The sequence below is a fragment of the Hypomesus nipponensis genome, chromosome 12 (assembly GCF_054491055.1).
Source record: "Hypomesus nipponensis isolate SF chromosome 12, ASM5449105v1, whole genome shotgun sequence".
NCBI lineage: Eukaryota > Metazoa > Chordata > Actinopteri > Osmeriformes > Osmeridae > Hypomesus > Hypomesus nipponensis.
In genome coordinates, this window is record NC_140372.1 from 2005689 (window position 1) to 2028509 (window position 22821).

General features: G+C 50.6%; 2 protein-coding genes across 8 annotated transcripts in view; one reads left to right on the forward strand and one right to left on the reverse strand.

Moving 5' to 3' along the window:
* slc4a10a (solute carrier family 4 member 10a) overlaps positions 1-8190 on the forward strand; it is a 27859-nt gene extending 19669 nt beyond the window's left edge. Inside the window, exons 15-26 of the mRNA XM_084668286.1 lie at positions 549-794; positions 1289-1394; positions 1658-1819; positions 2446-2559; positions 2690-2851; positions 3343-3594; positions 3857-3925; positions 4222-4395; positions 4531-4653; positions 4906-4970; positions 5606-5731; positions 6494-8190. Coding sequence (XP_084524412.1) covers positions 549-794; positions 1289-1394; positions 1658-1819; positions 2446-2559; positions 2690-2851; positions 3343-3594; positions 3857-3925; positions 4222-4395; positions 4531-4653; positions 4906-4970; positions 5606-5731; positions 6494-6572 — 1678 coding nt within the window. The 3' untranslated portion in view covers positions 6573-8190. The remainder of the gene's footprint in view (positions 1-548; positions 795-1288; positions 1395-1657; positions 1820-2445; positions 2560-2689; positions 2852-3342; positions 3595-3856; positions 3926-4221; positions 4396-4530; positions 4654-4905; positions 4971-5605; positions 5732-6493) is intronic.
* On the reverse strand, positions 8036-22672 carry LOC146260628 (adenylate cyclase type 10-like). 7 transcript variants are annotated; one of them, XM_084668279.1, is made up of 32 exons: positions 22445-22672; positions 22128-22232; positions 21905-21943; positions 21674-21817; positions 21232-21437; positions 21032-21122; positions 20736-20824; positions 20219-20410; positions 19846-19967; positions 19470-19546; positions 17958-18147; positions 17703-17758; positions 17356-17527; positions 16966-17158; positions 16756-16842; positions 16301-16578; positions 15604-15863; positions 15169-15306; positions 14500-14781; positions 13739-14038; positions 13583-13625; positions 13235-13448; positions 12985-13125; positions 12710-12876; positions 12445-12601; positions 11383-11587; positions 11110-11266; positions 10804-10919; positions 9818-9935; positions 9096-9291; positions 8615-8803; positions 8037-8465 (listed from the first exon to the last, which is right to left on the reverse strand). In XM_084668279.1, exons 1-32 carry the CDS (start codon positions 22584-22586, stop codon positions 8205-8207), a joined length of 5127 nt encoding a protein of 1708 aa, XP_084524405.1. In that variant the 5' UTR covers positions 22587-22672; the 3' UTR covers positions 8037-8204. The 7 variants fall into 7 exon arrangements, 6 of the variants coding, with proteins under 6 accessions (XP_084524406.1, XP_084524407.1, XP_084524410.1 ...); XM_084668283.1 differs by having other exon boundaries at positions 8329-8465; positions 9059-9291; XM_084668280.1 differs by lacking the exon at positions 22128-22232 and having other exon boundaries at positions 8036-8465.
* Positions 22673-22821: the final 149 nt, after the last annotated feature.

Consider the following 22821-nt stretch of genomic DNA (forward strand, 5'->3'; position numbering starts at 1 on the left):
GTACACTGATGCTACACCTTTTAGAGTACACTGATGCTACACCTGTTAGAGTACACTGATGCTACACCTGTTAGAGTACACTGATGCTACACCTGTTAGAGTACACTGATGCTACACCTGTTAGAGTACACTGATGCTACACCTGTTAGAGTACACTGATGCTACACCTGTTGGAGATCAGCCATGTTAGCGCTTCACGTGACCGTGCTCAGGTGTGAACACGTGACTGTGCTCATATGAACATGCCTGTGTGTGTGTGTGTGCCTGTGTGTGTCTGTGTGTGTCTGTGTGTGCCTGTGTGTGTGCCTGTGTGTGTGTGTGTGTGTCTGTGTCTGTGTGTGCCTGTGTGTGTGTGTGTGTCTCTTTGTGTGTGTGTGTGTGCCTGTGTGTGCCTGTGTGTCTGTGTGTGTGTGTGTGTCTGTGTGTGTGTCTGTGTGTGTGTGTGTGTGCCTGTGTGTGTGTGCCTGTGTGTGTGTGTGTCTGTGTGTGTGTGTGTGCCTGTGTGTGCCTGTGTGTGTGTGCCTGTGTGTGTGTGTGTGTTCTCCCAGGGACTACGGTCTGTCCTATCTCTCCCTGCGAGCCTGCATCGGCCTGTGGACAGCCTTCCTGTGTCTGGTCCTGGTTGCCACGGACGCCAGCTCTCTGGTGTGCTACATCACCCGCTTCACGGAGGAGGCCTTCGCCTCGCTCATCTGCCTCATCTTCATCTACGAGGCGCTGGAGAAGCTCATCCACCTGGGGGAGCACTACCCCGTCAACATGAACAACAACCTGCAGAAGCTCACCCAGTACTCGTGAGTCTCACACACACACACACACACACACACACACGTCCTCGCTTCATGGCAACAAACGCTAGCGCTGTGTGTGGGTAGTTACATGTGGTTGTGTGCGTGTGGTTTTGTGTGTATGTGTTTGTAGTGTGCACGTGTAACAAACCAAGACCAGCGTTAAGCTACAGGCATTATGGGTTCTTCATCTTGCCTTTCAGTAATTCTACAGGATTATTGCTTTATGTAGAATAATCCCAGGGAAGGGCTGCATTAGTATGCTGCTTAATATACCGCAGGTTGAGATAAGGGCCAGTTCTTTTATTTTTTATTTTTTTTATTCGTTTTTTAAAAACATTTGATAAATCCTATAGATGAACTACATAGTAGGAAAGAACATTTGATAAATCCTATAGATGAACTACATAGTAGGAAAGAAATGTTTGGTCGGGAGCCATGAAGGTGGCTAAGGACAACTTTGTTAACGTGTGTGTGTGTGTGTGTGTGTCCTTTCCCAGGTGTGTGTGTGTGGAGCCCGCACACCCCACCAACGAGACGCTGAGGTACTGGGATGAGAGGAACATCACTGCCTCCAACGTCAACTGGACCACCCTGGAAGTCTCGGTACTGAGCTAGCACTGAGTGTGTGTGCTTCTGTGTGTTTCTGTGTGTGTGTTTCTGTGTGTTTCTGTGTGGTTGTGTGTGTGTGTTTCTGTGTGTTTCTGTGTGTTTTTCTGTGTGGTTGTGTGTGTGTGTTTCTGTGTGTGTTTCTGTGTGTTTCTGTGTGGTTGTGTGTGTGTAGTTGTAGCCAGGAGAGACAGAGGCCAGCTGCTCTCTCCTGGCTCGGATCACCACGGTTCTCTAGCTTGTCTCCCCTGTCTCTGCAGGAGTGCGAGGTGTTCCGGGGTCATTTCGAGGGCAGTGCCTGCGGCCCTCACGGCCCCTACATCCCAGACGTGCTCTTCTGGTCCGTGGTCCTGTTCTTCTCCACCGTGGCCATGTCCTCCTTCCTCAAGGAGTTCAAGACCAGCCGCTACTTCCCCACCAAGGCACGACACCTCCTCGCTTCCTGCCTCCTTGCTTCTTGCCTCCTTGCTTCCTGCCTCCTCGCTTTCTGCCATCCGCTAGCCTCCTAGCATCTTGGTATCCTAACATCTTGGTATCATAGCCTCTTAGTATCCTAGCCTCCTAGCATCTTGGAATCCTAGCCTCCTAGCATCTTGGTATCCTAGCCTCTTTGCCTAGCCTGTCAGTCATTCGAAGGCCACACAGGAAACAGCTTCCCTGTTTTATTCAGAGACTTCATAGTTCTTTAGTTTCTGTGGTTTGTGGTCACCGAGAGTACAGTAATGAATCCCAGGTGTCATTTTGAGAACAGTTTGGTTTGTGTGGAGAGTCGACTCCCATCCATGAATGACAGACACCACCTGGTGGTGAAACGGCAGTACTGCATACACGACCCCATTCAGCCTGAACCCTGCCATCCTTCTCCCCTATCCTAGTGATAACCTCTAATCCATCATGGTTATATAATGAATGTGATATATATATATATATATATATATTACATTGATGATATGAACATTTCCGTCATAAAACTCATACCTCACTCTGGATTAAAGCGTTTGCCTAATGAGTCAAATGAAACTGAGTTGCTGTTGGTCCTCCTCTCCAGGTGAGGGCGATCATCAGTGACTTTGCTGTCTTCATCACCATCCTCACCATGGTCCTGGTGGACTACGGCCTGGGAATCCCCTCCCCAAAACTGCAGGTCCCCAGCAAGTTTAAAGTAAGCAGATACACACACACACACGCACACGCACACACAGCACGTATATAACTCTTATAACTTTTGTACATGAATAAAATGAGCAATTTTCTGTTCCATAAAATGTCCTGTGTTGTGTGGTTGTCTCCAGCCCACCAGGGATGACCGCGGGTGGTGGATCAACCCGGTGGGGCCTAACCCCTGGTGGACAACCATTGTGACGGTCATCCCCGCGCTGCTCTGCACCATCCTCATCTTCATGGACCAGCAGATCACGGCCGTCATCATCAACAGGAAGGAGCACAAACTCAAGGTACCGTCTTCAAAATGGCGGGAATGTTCCTGATCCAGTCAGGAATCTCGTTTAGGATGTTAGGAGTCAGATGGCCCAGTGGTGAGGGAGTCGGGCTAGTAATCAGAAGGTTGCTGGATCGATTCCCCGCCATGCCAAATGACGTTGTGGGCAAGGCACTTCACCCTACTTGCCTCGGGTTCAATGTCCCTGTACTTACTGTGTCGCTCTGGCTAAGAGCGTCTGCTAAATAACTAAAATATAAATGTAAAATGTTCTCAACGGTGTTGATGTTCCTTGGTTGTAATTGGCGCAGATCATATCCGCAGCATCGCAAGTTCAGTCGCCCCCCAAAAAATGACGTTGGATAAGCGTCTGCTAAACAAACACATCATTCAACATCCCTGAAGCAGGAGGGGCCCAATCAAACCCCTCCGTTAAACAAACACACAAACACCATCAACACTTTCTGTAGAGCGCGTCCTCACTCCTCTCCTCTCTCCGTGGTGCAGAAAGGCTGTGGCTACCACCTGGACCTGTTTGTGGTGGGGGTGATGCTGGGCGTGTGCTCTCTCATGGGCCTGCCCTGGTTCGTGGCGGCCACTGTCCTCTCCATCTCCCACGTCAACAGCCTGAAGCTGGAGTCGGAGTGCTCCGCTCCCGGGGAGCAGCCCCGCTTCCTGGGCATCAGAGAGCAGCGCTTCACCGGCCTCATGATCTTTGTACTCATGGGCTGCTCCGTGTTCATGACCTCCGTGCTCAAGGTGAGGTCAGAGGTGAAAGGTCGGAGGGAGGGAGGGAGGGAGTCGAGGGGGACCGAGGTGTGACTCGTTAGATGTGAGGGAGAGAGTTCCGTCACACACACACACACACTGTTAATAAACCTCTGGTTATAGAGTACAGCATCATTAACAATTCTTCCATAAAAATAAACAGATGTGCACCAGTGTGCCTGCTGGTCTGTTGACAGGGTATCTGTGTGCCTGCTGGTCTGTTGACAGGGTATCTGTGTGTTTGTGTTCACAGTTCATCCCTATGCCAGTGCTGTATGGGGTCTTCCTGTACATGGGAGCTTCTTCTCTGAGGGGCATTCAGGTGAGTGGTTCCCCCCAGTGGTAGGAGACCGGTACTGCATGCTGTTGCAGATAAAGGAGATGGTACAGTAGAGTTGTCCTCAGAGAGGCACTTTGTGGTACCTGGATACTGTAGCAGGCCTGACCTGGAGGGGTCATGGCTGAGTTAACCCTGTGTGTGCTGCCAGAGTTCCCAGGCTGTGTGGGACTATAGAACAGACAGGGACATAGTTGACGGTGTTTATCAGACACAGTCAGGTTTGACTTTCTCTCGTGTCGTTGTTTCATCTCTACCATGCCGACATCTCCGTGGTCCAGTTCTTCGACCGCCTGAAGCTGTTCGGCATGCCGGCCAAACACCAGCCGGACTTCATCTACCTGCGGCACGTTCCCCTGAGGAAGGTGCACCTGTTCACCGTGGTGCAGCTCAGCTGCCTGGCTCTGCTCTGGATCATCAAGACCTCCAAGGCCGCCATCGTCTTCCCCATGATGGTGCGTGTGTGGAGATGTGTGTGTGTGTGTGTGTTTGTAGCTGTATTTGTTGAGTCTCTTGGAATGTTCCAGATGTTTTCTAAATCTTTTTTTCTGCTTTCGAAACCCGGCGTCTGCCATGTTGTCCTGCTCCAGGTGTTAGCCCTGGTGTTTATCAGGAAGCTCCTGGACTTCTTCTACACCAAGCGAGAGCTGAGCTGGCTGGACGATCTGATCCCTGAGTGGAAGAAGAAGAAGCTGGAGGATCTGGAGGACGAGGTGCCGTAGACCCTGTTACTGCTCCAGATTCACTGCTGGACACTTTCTGCTTTATCTGAGTAAAAACGCTCAGAGTAGTTGTTAGGCATTCAGCAGGAAGTAGTCTCAGGGACACTTTCACTCCGGTGCAACGTGAAATAGGTCGAAGTTCTCTCTGTGACGTCATCCTGCTAACTGAGGTGAACCTGGGGTCTCTTGGAGGCTTGTTTTGATGTTGTCGTCCGTCCGTCCGTCCCCCCCCCCCCCCCCAAGGAGGAGCACAGCATCGTAGCGGAGGAGGAGGGGATCATCCACGTGCCGATGGAGGGACACTACAAGTATGTCACACCGCTGGGCTCACTAGCGGACATTCATCACATCACAGATCTTACATTATATTGGAGTTCTTCAGCAGATGCTTTTAGCCAAAGCGACATATAAATAGCATGTAGAAAGTACAGCATTAGATCAAGGATGGGCACAGTCCTGGGGTGTGGAGTGTGTGTACCAGGTAGCTGTGTATCAGGTAGCTGTGTACCAGGTAGCTGTGTACCAGGTAGCTGTGTACCAGGTAGCTGTGTATCAGGTAGCTGTGTATCAGGTAGCTGTGTATCAGGTAGCTGTGTACCAGGTAGCTGTGTACCAGGTAGCTGTGTACCATGTAGCTGTGTACCATGTAGCTGTGTACCAGGTAGCTGTGTACCAGGTAGCTGTGTACCATGTAGCTGTGTACCATGTAGCTGTGTACCATGTAGCTGTGTACCAGGCAGCTGTGTACCAGGTAGCCTAAGCCCTATCGTAGCGGCCTGGTTCCAATCCAGCTCCGGCCCTAAAGGCAGCAATGCTCCTAAATATATCAAGAACAAAAGCATGGTACTAACAGTGTTTCTGTGTTCAGAGGCAGGGAACGGACTGTGTTTTAGATGTGTCTGCTGGACCTGAAGAGGCTAGCGTGTTACCTGGTGTTTTGCAGGACGGACCTTAGTGACCCAGCCACAGTAAACATCTCAGACGAGATGTCCAAGGGCTCGTTCGGAAACGTGTGGAAGAGTGTCAACCCAGAGAACGCAGAAAAAAAGAAAGATCCCATCGCCAAGAGGTAAAACGCTCCAGCCTCCATCTCCTCCTCCCAGTCACCAGGGCCCACACGCCACAACACCAAACAGAGCGACAGAACAACCTATAAAAAAAACAAGCAGGACAACTTGCTAAATGTTAACATGTTCCCTCATAGAGAGAGATTAACCCCTTCATTGCCTTTGTCATCCTGTCCCATTCATAAGCTCCCCTACCTAACCTCCCAGAGTCGCCGGCCAGAGGTAAGTGGTTGTCTGAAGGTATGACGAGCCTTGTCCCGCTGACGAGAGGGGGGCTTGTCATTGCATGTTGTGGAACGCGAGGAAACTGTGTCTAATCTTGTTACCATGGTTTCCTGCTCTGCTGTTTGTTTTACTGGGGGAATAATGCCTGCTCACCTGCTTGAAACTGTGAATGTACACACACACACGCACACGCATGAGGACTGTTATGCATGGTGTACTTGTTTGTCCATAAACAGGAAGTGGATGGCAGTGATGCCCCCTACAGTTTGAGGGCTGTACTGCACCACTCTACCCTGTCTACTTCTCAGTCCAGCCTGTTCTAATAGGCATTGTGTTGTGTACTTAATTAGGAAAGATGTCATTATATGCATGCCTGGATGAGACACACCCACTCCCCTGATCACACCTACATCCCTTACAGTTTGTAACTCCGCCCCTCAGCCTGAGACTCCGCCCCTCAGCCTGAGACTCCGCCCCTCATCTGTGTGACTCCGCCCCTCATCTGTGTGACTCCGCCCATGTCCCCTTGTCTTCCACAGTTTCTCCCCTGGCGGTGAGAAGAGATTCAAGCGGAGGAGCAAGGGAGAGAAGAGCTTGGACCGGGAGACGAGTTTGTGATGCTTCACCCCAGCTGCCGCTCTGGCAGACGAAGATCAGAGCTCCAGAGTGCCACCAGACCACCCCTGTCCTATCCTGTCCTGTTCGTCTGTGTGTGCAACTTGTGTGTGAACAGGTCTGTTAGAAAATGGATAACCTTTTAGCGGAAACCAAGAAACATTCAGTGTTTTTTTCGATGTGTTTTACAATGTATGGTGAAGCTAAAAGCAGTTAGTGAGAGATTTACTGACCCTTCATGGGGTTGTGTCAATGGGCCAATTCAGCAACAATTTTCAATGCCGGTTTTTAAAAAACGTATTTACTTTTTGACTGAATTATTTGTATTTTGTATGTTTTTTCTATTTTTCCAACAATATAACTGTTTATGATCCTTATGATAACCTATCAGAACAAAACCTCCAATTAATGGAATTTATGTTTGGTGTAAATGGGATATCACTATTGAATAGATGCACTTGACACAAAAGATTATTTAACAAATTCTAGCTAGATATTTGCCACTACTAACCTACTTTGAAAACCTGTGGGGTATAATTGAAGAAAATCATGAAAAACATTTTGAAGGTGAAACTTTTTTTTTATATATAAATCTAAATATACACTGTATATCTAAATGTTTTGAAGCAGTATTTCATGAAATATTTTATCATTGCTATTTTACGGTTGATACTGTATGTTCATAGCACTGTATTAACCAGTGAGTTCAAAACAGTGTTTTAAAGGCATCCGTTGGGGCTAGTGGCTGTAACTGAACTATAGCCCTGAAGTAATTAAGGTACTGTACATTTAACTTGGTAAGTCATCATGTTTGAAAAAAAAAAAAACAACAAAAAACGATCTTGTCTTAGCTTCTCCAGATAAATTTAGCAAACGATTCTTTACAGAACCTGTAGAAAATAGTTGTGTATATTTTCATCTGCATTTGGTCCTCGTCATCATCATCATGTGTCATCGTCATGATGTGTCATTGCCTTGCACATGTAAACACTCCTCCAAAGCAACTCCATGTCTGTTTCAACAAACTCTTACTGTCAAACACCTGCACAAAGGTAGCCTGCTAAACCACCCTGATCCTGCCAGCTCACTAGTACACCCTGAGGTAGAGGAAGGTCAAAGGTCAGGCTGGTTTACCTGGCTAGCAAGAAAACTAACCAGACTTGTCTTGTTTCTGGACGGGGGTTTCTCTGAGAGATGCAATAAACCTTTGATGAGAAAAGGGTAACAAAATAAATAGTAAAGATTCTTGATGTAAGATACATAGTATATTTTATTCATGTAAAATGTTAACTAGTATATTACTAACTTTGAATTGATGTTACGAGAAAAAAAAAAAGTTTTGTTCTAGAAGTCTCTCCCATTGTGGTGTTGTATTGATCGATTTTTTGTTAGGTAGAAAAGATACATAAAGGGTCAAAAATATATAAATATCAAATTTTGGCCACTTCAGTGTGGAATTCTGCCTTAAAATGTAGTATTGAAGACTTGTGCTCAAGAGTTTGAGTTGTTTGTGTAAAATATCAACCCGTGGTTCCAAATGTGATTTGCTACACGACAGGGCGCGTTAGAGAAAAGGTTGTGTGAGCCATTCAAATAAAGCAACTGCAACACTGATCTGAAATTGGGTTCAAATGATTATTTTGATAGTTTAGTCTGTGACGTGTTGTGTTCTGAGGCCTCTGGGCCTGCTTGGGAGTCCTTGAGCAGGCTGGCGTCCTCGGGGCGGGGCGGGAGGCGGGGGACGGGCGTGGTCCCGGAGGGGAGGCCCTGGAAGGAGTAGTGTGAGGAGGAGAGCTGCTCCAGGGTCATGGTCTGGGCTTCCTCCCAGGAGGGCATGCTCAGGGCGGAGGGACGCCAAGCACTGGGGCTCGTGGGGGGCGTGCCGAACCACTCAGCCTGGAGAGAGAGGGAGGAGAGGGGAGGGAGAGGAAGGAAGGGGGTAAAAGGGAGGAGGAAGAGGGACAGGATGAAGATGTAAAGGACAAGGTTATACCCACGCCTGCATCTCGTGGTCTCCGTGACCCCCAGGCATCCCCTCTACCCACCTTGCTGTGTGTGATCCAGGCTTTCTCCAGCCTGTTGCCCTGCTCCTGGCTGAGCTGCAGGCCCCTGGAGAGCAGCAGCTGTGCCAGGGCCTGGTGACCGGCCAGCAGGTACAGGTAGGCCTTCAGGTGCAGCACCCTGGGAGTGAACATCTGGACGCTGGAGAACTTCAAGTGGAACTCTGAAAAGTGCTGTGAGGGACAGACACAGTGTTTGGAGGAAAATATTTGTTCAAACGTTTTTGTGAAAACTTAAAGATTGGGAGCTTACGTTGTTGTGCCTGATAGCCAGTAAATGAAAAACGCTACGCAATGACAATAAATAAAATACCAAATACAGATTCAAACTAAGTAACGAGCTGGCTTGAATAAGTAAGAAGTAGAAAGTACAGATATTTGTGTAAGAAGTGAATGTAAAAAGTTGTAAAGTATTGTAACCAGAACAACCTCCATAAGTACAGTGTTCCCTGTCTGTGGGTGGCACCTTCTGGGTGGTGTGGTAGATCTGGAGGATGTGCTTGTTGTTCTCCATCAGGGCCTTCCTGAACAGCAGCACGCTGGACTCCAGGAACATGGCTCCTCCGCTGGTGGACTGGATGGATGCGGGCGTCTGGGGGACGATGGCACACACTCTGGTATAAAAGAAACGCGCCCTCTCCCAATCACACAGCCGTGTATACCTGAGTAAGCAGACCACACACACACACACAACCAGTTAGCATCACCAGGATAAGGGTTGGTGTGGTGGTGAGGTGTGGTTTGGTGTTGTCGTGTTCTGGTAAGGTGTGGTTTGGTGTTGTGGTGAGGTGTTGTGGTGAAATGTGGTGTTGTGGTGAGGTGTTGTGGTGAAGTGTGGTGTTGTGGTGAGGTGTTGTGGTGAAGTGTGGTTTGGTGAGGTGTGGTTTGGTGGTGAGGTGTTGTGGTGAGGTGTGGTGGTGAGGTGTTGTGGTGAGGTGTGGTTTGGTGGTGTGGTGTGGTGGTGAGGTGTTGTGGTGAGGTGTTGTGGTGTGGTGGTGAGGTGTGGTGGTGAGGTGTGGTGGTGAGGTGTTGTGGTGAGGTGTTGTGGTGTGGTGGTGAGGTGTTGTGGTGAGGTGTTGTGGTGAGGTGTTGTGGTGTGGTGGTGAGGTGTTGTGGTGAGGTGTGGTTTGGTGGTGTGGTGTGGTGGTGAGGTGTTGTGGTGAAGTGTGGTGTGGTGGTGAGGTTCACCAGAGGGCCAGAGCAGAGTACAGGTCAGCCATCAGGCTGTGGTCCAGCAGCAGGTTGGGGTTGGACTGGGACTCCTCCACAAAGCGGCAGCACCTCTCAAAGCTCCTGAAGGCGAAGCCTGAAACACAGACGCCACTGTGAGCCGGCCTGCTTCACACCACGCTGGCCCCACAGATCACCTCCCTGCTGCTGGCCCCACAGATCACCTCCCTGCTGCTGGCCCCACAGATCACCTCCCTGCTGCTGGCCCCACAGATCACCTCCCTGCTGCTGAACCCACAGATCACCTCCCTGCTGCTGGCCCCACAGATCACCTCCCTGCTGCTGGCCCCACAGATCACCTCCCTGCTGCTGGCCCCACAGATCACCTCCCTGCTGCTGGCCCCACAGATCACCTCCCTGCTGCTGAACCCACAGATCACCTCCCTGCTGCTGGCCCCACAGATCACCTCCCTGCTGCTGAACCCACAGATCACCTCCCTGCTGCTGAACCCACAGATCACCTCCCTGCTGCTGGCCCCACAGATCACCTCCCTGCTGCTGGCCCCACAGATCACCTCCCTGCTGCTGGCCCCACAGATTACCTCCCTGCTGCTGGCCCCACAGATCACCTCCCTGCTGCTGGCCCCACAGATCACCTCCCTGCTGCTGGCCCCACAGATCACCTCCCTGCTGCTGGCCCCACAGATCACCTCCCTGCTGCTGAACCCACAGATCACCTCCCTGCTGCGGAACCCACAGATCACCTCCCTGCTGCTGGCCCCACAGATCACCTCCCTGCTGCTGAACCCACAGATCACCTCCCTGCTGCTGAACCCACAGATCACCTCCCTGCTGCTGAACCCACAGATCACCTCCCTGCTGCTTCAGAGGAGGAAGCTGGATGCTGCTCTAATCTATTCTGCTATTTCCTGTTCTGTTCTATTCTAATGTGTCCTGTGCTGTTCTGTTTGTGTTGGTCCTGGTGAGTTCAGAGCTCTGCATGCCTGCGTAGAGGAGTGTGTGGAAGCAGGAACTGTAGAACCATCCTGTAGCTGAGCTGACTCCACTCCTGCTGCCCACATCCTCAAGGACCTGCATGAGCTGCACACACTCCTTGTACCTGGAGACACGCGCACACACACACACACACACACACACACACACACACAGACACACACACACACACAACACACAGACACATCAGTGTCAACTGTGTCATCGCCCTAAACTTTGAAGCTGGGGAATCTCTTAGATACTGAAGTGTGATGTGTGTCTAATCCAGTCCCGCAGGGCTGGGTGGCCGAGGTCACCTCTGTAGGAACAGCAGGGGGGTGTGGAGGATGGCTGTAATCCGCATGTCCACTCCTGACTGGCTGATGACCCCCATGTCCACTGCTGATTGGCTGGTCACATCCCTGTCCTCTCCTGGGTGGCAGGTCAGCATGCTGATTCTCTGAGCCCGGTAACCTGACGCACACACACGTTGACAAGCCCGGTAACCTGACGCACACACACGTCACTAACACACACACACACTTGTACAGGCACACACACGTCACTAACACACACTGGCCTCACCTTACCATACTGGATGGAGCCAGCCAGGTGTCCGGAGCACATGTTGACGATGCAGAGCGTGTGGACCAGGTGAGTCATGATGAGCAGCCCCTCGGGCTCCCCAGGCAGCTGCAGGCACGCCCCACACAGCAGCCGCTCCAGCCTGCTGCACTCGCCCTCACGGCCCCGCAGCCCGCAGAACAGGAAGTAGTCAATGGTCGAGAAGAGGACCTGGAATGCCACAGGAGGAAGAGGGAGGAGAGAGGAACTACAGGAGAGATTTGGTCTGCTGGTTCGACTGGAACTGTTTTTTCACACATCTGGTACCTCTCCAGTCCACTCCAGAACTGAACTATTTATGTCAAACTCCTAACTCTATGCGTCTTTCCAGATGTATATTTAGGAGGTTTAGTATATTATATGTTAGCTTATCATAGGTGTAACTAGGACTGGGCGATATATCGAATATTTGCGATAATATCGCAATAATTTTGACGTCAATGTAAAATGTGAAAATATTGTGAATATAAAAATATATATATGTTTTTTTTTTTTGGCTGGTTCTTGTGTTGCTTGTGTTTTAAGGTCACCATCTGAGTCCTCTGTGTCCACACACACACACACAGGCATTCTCTTCTGCTCTTATTGTCCTGTCACATAAGGACCTCTGCACAAATTGTTCCATGTGAGGTCCATTTTGTCAAGTTGCAAGTACCATTTTATGGCAACTGCTTAAATTTGCACTACACATTTTGTACTTGCGTATCTAAATTGTTTTTGTTGTTTTCTAATGGGGGAAAAAGAAAATCTAGTTTTTTTATTATTTAAATGCAAATGCAAATATATCGAGATATATATCAAATATCGTAAATATTTTGACAATATCGAGATATCTTTTTTTTTATATATCGCCCAGCCCTATGTGTAACTTATGTTCTGAGGACTTATAAGTCATGTTATGCCAGGTTGCTTTGCGTTGTCTTATCCTAAGAATGTCAGCGCCCAGTCCGACCCTGTGTTGTTCTGTGCATCTGAACTTGAAGATGAGTTTAGTGGTGTTTGGGGCAGCTCTCCCTGGGTCAGCTGACCTTGTACTCCTGGGAACTGAGGCAGGCAGAGTTCCTCTCCATGGCGATGGCGAGCGAGGCGTGGAGCGTGTGTTTGGCTGAGGACCTCATGCAGCAGATCTTCCACAGGTAGGACAGACAGGACATCTGCTCACGCAGGCGCGCCAGCTTCTTCTTCCTGGGAAAACACAACAACAAGCACCACTGTCCATGTTTCTGAAAAAATAAGTAGCTTCTTAAGTTGTGTTCAGGGAGCAGCCTGTGTCCAGGCAGGAAGGGGACTGACCCTGGGGTCCTGAAGGTTGTGGACACATAGCAGCGGCTCTTCAACCTCTCCAGGGTGAGCTTCAGCCCCGCGGCCAGGCGGGTCCTAGGGAGTCTCCTGTTCAGGTGCTTCAGCGCTCGCACAAACATCTCCTCCGCTTCGCCGATCTGGCCTGTGCTGTACAGCACCTACATACACAGAAGCACAGCCACGCTTGTAATCTTGACCCCACAGCAGCCACTGGGACATCTCATTCAGGCTGGACTCCATGTGGAGTCCATGTTGTGGTCCTGTACCTCTCCACTAAGACGGAAGACACAGGCCTTCTCAAAGCTGCAGATGTTCACCCTCACCGAGGGCTCGGCTGTCTCAAACGCAGGCAGGCCGCAGCGGAGGTTGTCCAGGATGGCCTTGGCCTCGTTCAGGTAAGACAGAGCCTGGAGAAGATCAGGGAACACAGCCTGCTGTCTCCCCCAGCAACACACACACCACACACACACGCATACATACACACTACACACAGACATATTACACACACACACACACCTTGAGGTGGTCGTGGAGGTATAAGGAGGCAGCAGCAGTCTCCAGGAGGTAGTAGAAGGTTCTGGACACATCGCCCACGCCGGCCCAGTGACGGACAATGGGTTCCAGAACACACTGGAGCACCTGCTCACAGCTGCAGCCCCTCATCTGCTGCCCCCTGCTGCTGCCCTCATCCAGCATGGAGTCCAGCCTGGTCAGGAACTGCTTCTCTGTGCTGACACACACACACACACACAATTACACAAATCAAACATAGCACACTGCTCCTACAGTAGCTCCACACAGACACACACACTCAAAACAGACACACACTGCACACACTGCTACTGCATACACACGACTTGTTACCTGTCAGGAATCAGTGGCTGCACCTGGTTACCTCGGATACCATCTGAGAGAGAGACCGAGCGACACAGAGACAGATCGAGGGAGAGTGAGAACCGCTAAAGAAACACACACATCCCATCGAGAACACAGGAACCTTCTAGATCGTTCTCCGCTCACCGAGGCCCTGGAGGTTTCGGAGCAGCCCTGTGGGCCTGGCTGCGCCCTGTTGCAGCGGGCTGGGCTTGTCCTGGGCGCTGGCGAGGCCCACGGCGGCCCCGTGTCCGTAGATGAAGTGTGCGTGGCGGCAGCTGGGGCAGCTGTGGGGCTGCTGCTGCAGGTAGCGAGCGCAGCGCGCGTGGAGCTCCTTCTTCTGCTCCCGCAGCCACAGCTCACACGCTGTGTCCTTCACCAGCACCGTGCAGAAACGCATCACCTGGCAACACCACACGCCCCCCAAAAACGCCAGCCTCACCCCCTCTGAGACAGTGGGGGGAGGAGGGGATGATGGGAGGGAGGTAAGGGGGTGAGGGGTTAGGTAAGGAGTAGGAGAGGGGATAGGGAGGGAGGTAAGAGGGTGAGGGGTTAGGTAAGGAGTAGGAGAGGGGATAGGGAGGGAGGTAAGAGGGTGAGGGGTTAGGTAAGGAGTAGGAGAGGGGATAGGGAGGGAGGTAAGAGGGTGAGGGGTTAGGTAAGGAGTAGGAGAGGGGTTAGGGAGGGAGGTAAGAGGGTGATGGGTTAGGTAGGGAGTAGGAGAGGGGTTAGGGAGGAAGGTAAGAGGGTGAGGGGTTAGGTAGGGAGTAGGAGAGGGGTTAGGGAGGGAAGTAAGAGGGTGAGGGGTTAGGTAGGGAGTAGGAGAGGGGTTAGGGGTTAGGAAGTAGGGTGTGAGGAGTGTGTCCCACTCAACACAGTCTAAGCTCCCTGGACACCTGCCCCTCTACCTGTGTGGACGTCCTGGTTGTTGTGCTCACAGAAGCAGCTCAGCTCCCCCCAGCGCCCAGCCTTGCCTGACTGCTGGCGCTGCCTCTGCCTGGGCTTGGAGCCACACTCCAGGGTGCCCGACTGGAAGAGCAAGGCCAGCGACGCGCCCAGCGTGGCCTCGGAGCCCTCCGGCATGATGCTTGTCAGTATGTGGGTTGTGAAGGTGTGGCCGATGACCGCAGCACACTTCACCACCATCTGCTCTGTGGGCCGGAGGTGGTCCAGGTGGGCCAGGGCCATGCCTGGAGACATGCACCATCTTCATCACCATCACCACCATCATCACCATCATCATCACCATCATCACCATCATCATCACCACCATCATCACCATCATCATCACCATCATCACCATCATCATCATCACCATCATCACCATCATCATCACCATCACCATCATCATCCCATCACCATCTTCATCACCATCATCACCATCATCATCATCATCACCATCATCACCACCATCACCATCATCACCATCATCATCACCACCATCATCATCTCTCATTTGGAAAATACTTTTATCCACAGTGACATGCTGAGCTACACCCATCCCCCACTGAGAGGTCTCTGGTCCCTAGCCTGGCATGGCTGTGTGTGTGTGTGTGTGTGTGTGAGATGGGGGGTACCTTTGAGAGTCAGAGGGATGGGGAACTGGTGGAACTTGGCGTCCTCTCTCACACAGCAGACATACTGGGGCTTCTTCTGAGAAGCATCCAGACTCTTCATCCTCCGAATGGTGGAGGGCTTCTTTATCACAGCTGACTCTGAGACAGGACACAGTCAGAGAGCGTCACCACGTGTGTGTGTGTGTGTGTTAGTGTGTGTGACAGAGTGTGTGTGTGTGGACTGTGTATTTAACAGTACTGTTAAACCAAGACATCATACAGGATTCTAATCAAAACCACCACACCCCGCTAGGGGGCCCCCTCTGATAAGAATCACATTCTAGTCATATCCATGAAGAAGACCTCAACTAAACACAGACAGTAACAGAGCCAGTGACTAACACGCTCAACAAGCACGTTGTGTGTATAATAATGTATAATATAGTATACTCCCACGTTGTCCAAACAGAAAAGTCCTGCCATTTCTCGAGATGCTTTTCTGCACTCCAGCCCCCGGGAGGGCAGGTGTGGTGTGGGCGTGGCCCCAGAGGCTGCTGGTCTGGGAGCGCGGCGTGGCCTCGCAGGGAAACAGCAGGAGGCAGGGGTCCTCCTGCTCCTCCTCCCTCCTCCTCAGCCCGATCATGTGGGACTGGTACAGACTCCTCAGAAGCTCCTCACAGTAGAACGGCACGCCATGACTCCTCTCTACCAGGAAACTACACACACACACACACACACACACACACACAGAGCACACACACACACACAGAGCACACACACAGAGGAGCACACACACAGAGGAGCACACACACACACACACAGAGCACACACACAGAGGAGCACACACACACACACACACAGAGCACACACACAGAGGAGCACACACACACACACACACAGAGCACACACACAGAGGAGCACACACACACACACACACACAGAGCACACACACAGAGGAGCACACACACACACACACAGAGGAGCACACACAGAGGAGCACACACATTACATCATGTTGTATAATACAATCCATATTTTAGATGATATCTAAAAGTTATCCATCACTGCCTGATCCAGCAAGTGTGAGTCTGTATAAAGAGTGCGTGTTCACTGCAGGTGTGTGTGTACACTGCAGGTGTATGTGTGTACGTACACCTCCACCTGGCTGGGGATCATGTCCACGCCCAGCATCTGGCAGGCCACCTGTGTGATGACGTGGGGCTCCAGGGGGGCCAGCCTGAGGCAGCGTGAGCGAGGGAGGCCGGCCAGGGAGGCCAGTGGGGAGCTGGGCTGGGCTGAGCTGCTAGGCAGCATGGACAGGAACAGCAGCACATGGGCCTGAAGCTGCAGCTGCAGCAGCACAGACCAGGAGGCACAGTCCACGTAGTGAGCCTCATCCAACACAAACACACAGGGCTGCTGCTCTGCAAACTGACACACACACACCCATATACACACACACACACACACACACATACATACATGCACACACCCATATATACACACACCCATATATACACACACATACATACACACAACACACATTACGTTGCTGCTGATCTGTGATTATCTTTGTTGTGGATTATAAACATCCCCACATCGTGCTACCTGGCAAAGTAACTTAATGAAGTAGGTAGCTGTCTCTCTGCGTTTCTCCTTGTGGCTCAAGAGCGACACGGCTCGAGAAATCGGAAACTGCACACAGCAAAACAAAATACATGTCATCACTAACCCCCCCCAAACCAACAACCTAAACAACAGTGAGCCTCCCATCCTTCCCGGGTGGGCCTCCTGTGTGTGTGTGGGCGTGGGGAGCACCTTGACCAGCAGGATGCTGTTGAGCAGGCACAGGTTGTGCCTCATGTGTGGCTCTGTGATGTGGTCCAGGATGGCCCTCTCGCGGGCGGCGTAGCTCTTACAGTCCTGCAGCCCCAGCAGCCTGGCCAGCAGGAGCCGTAGCGTGTAGCACGACTCCTTCAGGTCCACCTTGCTCAGCTCCAACGACACCACCCTGACAAGACCACCAGAGGGAGGTGCTGTCGTGGAACGCTCAGTGTGTTTTAAACTGAGGCACTCATTTCTACGACTCCTGTCTCCTCCTGTCTCCTCCTCCTGTCTCCTCCTCCCCCTGTCTTTCCCCCCCCGTCTCCTCCTCCCCCCGTCTCCTCCTCCTCCTGTCTCCTCCTCCCCCTGTCTCCTCCTCCTCACCTCATCCCATCCTTCGTGGCTCTGTAAGCGATCTCAGCTAGCAGACGGCTCTTGCCATAGCCGGCAGCTCCTTCGAAGATGACGATGTTGGTGTAGTCCATGAGCGCGTCCATCCTGGCCTCCAGGTAGTTGCTCACCGTGCTGGAGAACACCTCCATCTCTGGGCTGCGACCTGACAGCCACGGCAGGTTAACATGTCACAGATGTGTTGTGTTGGTAGAACAGTGCAGGTGGAGAGCAACTTTCAGCCACGTTTAGTAGCCACTAAGATGGAGATGTTTGGGTGTTTGTGTCTGAGAATTTGAGATATGGTTCAGTGAAGACCTGTTTGGATCTTCTCGTCTCACCTAGAAGAGGATACCCCTCCTCTCTCAACACAGATATGGCTGCTTTGCCCACGTTCCTGCCCAGGAGATCAAACACAAGCATGTCAGGACTGACCTGCTCATGCATGGGTGGATATAGCTCAGAGGGGCAACCTTATATTATAGCTCAGTGGCAGATGAAGAGATCACAGGTTCAAATCCCACCCGTGCTTCATTTTTTGTAAACAAATACATGATTCCAGAGGGTGACAGTCAGTGGAACCCTGCTGGTCTTACATCTGGTCCCTGCGAGCCACAAACTGGTAGACTGGTCCGGGGTGTTCCACACCCTTCATGGGCTTCTCAGGCAGCTTGCTGAAGTACATCTGCGGCAGCTTGGAGTAGTGGCAGGTCTCCTGGTCACATGTCACCAGGCCTGGGTAGTACATCATCAGTCGGGCCGCCAGGTTCACCTTCCTGCCGATCACTTAGACACAGAGACAGATCCCACACAGGAGGACTTGAGGCAGAGACAGATCCCACACAGCAGGACTTGAGGCAGAGACAGATCCCACACAGCAGGACTTGAGGCAGAGACAGATCCCACACAGGAGGACATGAGGCAGAGACAGATCCCACACAGGAGGACATGAGGCAGAGACAGATCCCACACAGGAGGACTTGAGGCAGAGACAGATCCCACACAGCAGGACTTGAGGCAGAGACAGATCCCACACAGCAGGACTTGAGGCAGAGACAGATCCCACACAGGAGGACTTGAGGCAGAGACAGATCCCACACAGCAGGACTTGAGGCAGAGACAGATCCCACACAGCAGGACTTGAGGCAGAGACAGATCCCACACAGGATGACTTGAGGCATAGACAGATCCCACACAGGAGGACTTGAGGCAGAGACAGATCCCACACAGGAGGACATGAGGCAGAGACAGATCCCACACAGGAGGACTTGAGGCAGAGACAGATCCCACACAGCAGGACTTGAGGCAGAGACAGATCCCACACAGCAGGACTTGAGGCAGAGACAGATCCCACACAGGAGGACATGAGGCAGAGACAGATCCCACACAGGAGGACTTGAGGCAGAGACAGATCCCACACAGCAGGACTTGAGGCAGAGACAGATCCCACACAGCAGGACTTGAGGCAGAGACAGATCCCACACAGGAGGACTTGAGGCAGAGACAGATCCCACACAGCAGGACTTGAGGCAGAGACAGATCCCACACAGCAGGACTTGAGGCAGAGACAGATCCCACACAGGATGACTTGAGGCATAGACAGATCCCACACAGGAGGACTTGAGGCAGAGACAGATCCCACACAGGAGGACATGAGGCAGAGACAGATCCCACACAGGAGGACTTGAGGCAGAGACAGATCCCACACAGCAGGACTTGAGGCAGAGACAGATCCCACACAGCAGGACTTGAGGCAGAGACAGATCCCACACAGGAGGACATGAGGCAGAGACAGATCCCACACAGGAGGACTTGAGGCAGAGACAGATCCCACACAGGAGGACTTGAGGCAGAGACAGATCCCACACAGCAGGACTTGAGGCAGAGACAGATCCCACACAGCAGGACTTGAGGCAGAGACAGATCCCACACAGCAGGACTTGAGGCAGAGACAGATCCCACACAGGAGGACATGAGGCAGAGACAGATCCCACACAGCAGGACTTGAGGCAGAGACAGATCCCACACAGGATGACATGAGGCAGGGACAGATCCCACACAGGGCTGGGGAGCAGTTCACTGTGTACTGGGGTCTCTCAGTATTGTACCTGTGTACTCGTGTCTTACAGGATGACCCACAACGCCACAGAACACCGGGCCGGTCGTCACGCCAACAGACACGGTCCTGTAACACCAACATCAACACCAACATCAACACCAACATCAACACCAACTACATACCAGCTGAACAACCCTGCTGGGCAGAAACAGCTATGTCTGCAACAAGCCGACAGCTGAATCCATCAGTAAACATTACACTCTCCTCATTTACATCAAGTGCTGTTTTTGAATCTGATGGTGGATATGTTTGAAAGTGAAATGCCATGTGAAGGGTCCAGTCGGCAGGGCTGTGCTTGCAGGGCTGTGCTTGCAGGGCTGTGCTGGCGGGACTGTGCTGGCAGGACTGTGCTGGCGGGTGCGTACCTGAGACAGCCCAGCTTCTGCAGGCAGAGCTGGTAAACACCGTAGGCAGCCTGCAGCGCCTGGGCACTCTCGTCTTCTCTCTTGTCTCCAGGGAGACCGAACAGACACAGATATGTGCAGCCCTGCCCAGAACAGCACAGACACACAGACGAGGGCATCACTGATCTGGTTAGGCTGCACTCTCCCTGGTACATACACACCGTTCCTGGCCTGGAACCTCCTGATACACTGTCAGAAATACGCGCTTCTGATCCTTCATCTCCCACTGTACTCTTACAGACAGAATCTGTACGTTGTTACGGAGAAAAGCGTCTAAATGTGGTGTGAGCGACAGCTCTCCACGTTGATGACCACGGGGAGCGGGCCCTCTCACCTTGTCGAACATGAAGACCTTGTTGACTCTGCCGTGCCGCTTGGTCACCTGGCGTGCGATGCCCAGGGCGGCGAGCTGAATGGCAGAGCAGAGCTCCGCGTCGCTCTCCCGCCCCAGGAACTGCAGGTTGACAAACACAATGGTGGCCGGACGCATCTCAGACAGATACTCCAGAGGCTGGTTGGCGTCAATCTGAGGGAAAAGGATGAATAAAGCAATAACAACAAATGATCAAAGATTCAGACCTATCTATCCATCTATGGGTGGATCATGCTGCTATGTAGAGAAGATTAGATGTACAATCTCATTATAGATCTGCTTCACTTCAGCTCTTGATAGATTCTAAAAAACAGGATGCCAATCCAAACACTGCTGATCTGATCAAGTAAAGATGGTGATTTGTGACTAGTAAAGATGGTGATTTGTGACTAGTAAAGATGGTGATTTGTGACTAGTAAAGATGGTGATTTGTGACTAGTAAAGATGGTGATTTGTGACTTCTGAGTGAAGACCTTACCTTTTGCAAAACTGTTTCAATGACATATTTCCTCAGACATGATTCTAACTCAGGATTTGGCAGTAGTCTGCAGGCGTTTCTAACACAGCCTGTTGACACAAATGTTCAAAATGTCTAGTTAGTAACTGCAAATGTATAAGACCACGTTGATGAAGACAAGTGAGGGGTAGGATGGGCCAGGCCTTCCCCATAAGTAGTTTTGGATAAAAGCGTTTGCCATATTAATATGGCATGATTACCATATTATAATGTTCTGTAACTATATTGCAGGCTGATATCCAGACATTTTACTATACCTTCCGTTGGGTCTTCATATTGCAGGTCGGCACCCATTGAAGCTTTGTATTCATCAACAGGAAATTTGGGGTCTCGCTTAAGGTACCTCACCTGCAGTTCATTCATTCATGCTCATGTGTTGTGAAAGTTACAGACTTCTCGTGCTGATGTACAAAGAGCACGTGAAGTAATGAACTGTGAGAAAGCACGAGGGACTCACCCTGACTGCTCGTTCGTTCTCTATCTTGTCAACAAGTAGGTCGTCCCTGTTGCACAGTTCCCAGGCGTTGGGTGACAAGATGATAGAGCTGGCGACCGCTAATCCTTCGGCTAGTCGCACCTCGTCGACTGCTCGACCAATCACCACAAAGTACTGGCTAACGTCATCCCCAACGATCACTTTTGAAAGTTTTCCAGCTGATATCCCTACAGAAAGAGATTATTATAAGGAATATTGTGAAGTCTCTACAATGATCATCTGTAAAAATGATAGGTAAAAGGAAAGGTAGGCAATCTAAAAGTTATCAGTTTAATTGTCTACAAACTTGCAGCCAACTAGTTTGTTTCTTTACGTTTGGCGTCTTACGCTTGGATATCGGACGTTGGACATTTCAATTGGGGAAATGCAATTAAGGACTTTGAATGTAACGTTACATAAACACCTATTTTGACTCGTAGCTGGCAGCCTACTCCCGTCTTCCGGACGCCGCACTTGTCCTGAATGACGAGGCTGCATTTTACCGCGAGGGAGATTACGTCACTGAGCCGCTTAAACTCAACCGCCCAGAGTGCTAAGATTGCGTCTCCTAGGTGGAAGCATGGGGGAGACATTGACGCCATAAAACGGGTGGATATTAATTGAAAATATTACTTTATGGGGACAGTGGGCCTACCTGCATAATTCAAGATGTCTCCACCTGCATCAAGAATGTCTACAACACAAACACTACATGTTATAAAGGATAACATTTCACCTACACAGTGTACGGTAGTCATTGCCTACCAATTGATTTCATTTGGAAACAGGTGTATTGGGCGTGGATGTGTGTGAGAGATATATGTTAGTTAATACAAACATTTATGGCCATCCAATGACCCACTGAACACTTTACTTACGGCTGACAATATCCCCGATGTAACTGTTTAGTGTTCGTGTGAGCTCGTCAGCTCCATAGCCTTTTTTACAGCTTTGACTGAATTTCTCCGTGAGATTAGTGAAGCCTAAACAAATTGTGAAATTGATAGAGCTAATACTTTAGAAATTTAATGGTAACCACCTAGTGTAGCTAAAGGTGTCTACATCAATATTGTAACGTTATGGTAGGTAGATATAGTAACAACTAACTAGCTCTGGCTATTGCAGCTAGGCTAACTCAGCTAAAATGATCTAGCTACAGTAGCTAGGCTAGGTGGCTTTTGTTTTGCCAACTCACCTGACACGTCTGCAAAAAGCAGTACACCCTGGAAGTTTTCTGCGTATGGCAATTGTTTTATGGTACTGTACACCACAAGATCAGGTACATGGGACGCTATACTAGTGATTTTATGGGACCTTCTGCTATTATTTATATCCATTTCATAGCGACTCGGCCAGGATTTGAAAGGTCGGTTTATTTAGCGTCCTGTCTCTCAACGTTCCATATTAGAGCCAGATTTGAAAGTTACACTTTGGAGCGACATCATAACAACTTGTTACAGGGATGTACAAAACCCTAAATTAACATTCAACTCTTCTTTTTTAGACTAGTCGGCCAATATCAAAGAAAGTGTTATATGATACAACAACCACAATGAAATTGTTTATTTTTTG

Bases quoted from the DNA above. Each gene is read 5' to 3' on its own strand.
- LOC146260628 (XM_084668279.1), bottom strand. From the start codon at position 22,586: ATGGATATAAATAATAGCAGAAGGTCCCATAAAATCACTAGTATAGCG. The intron at 20,825-21,031 runs GTATAGTAAAAT...TTGTGTCAACAG, and splicing joins ATATGAAGACCCAACGGAAG to GCTGTGTTAGAAACGCCTGC. The intron at 15,864-16,300 runs GTACGTACACAC...GTGTGTGTGTAG, and splicing joins ATCCCCAGCCAGGTGGAGGT to TTTCCTGGTAGAGAGGAGTC.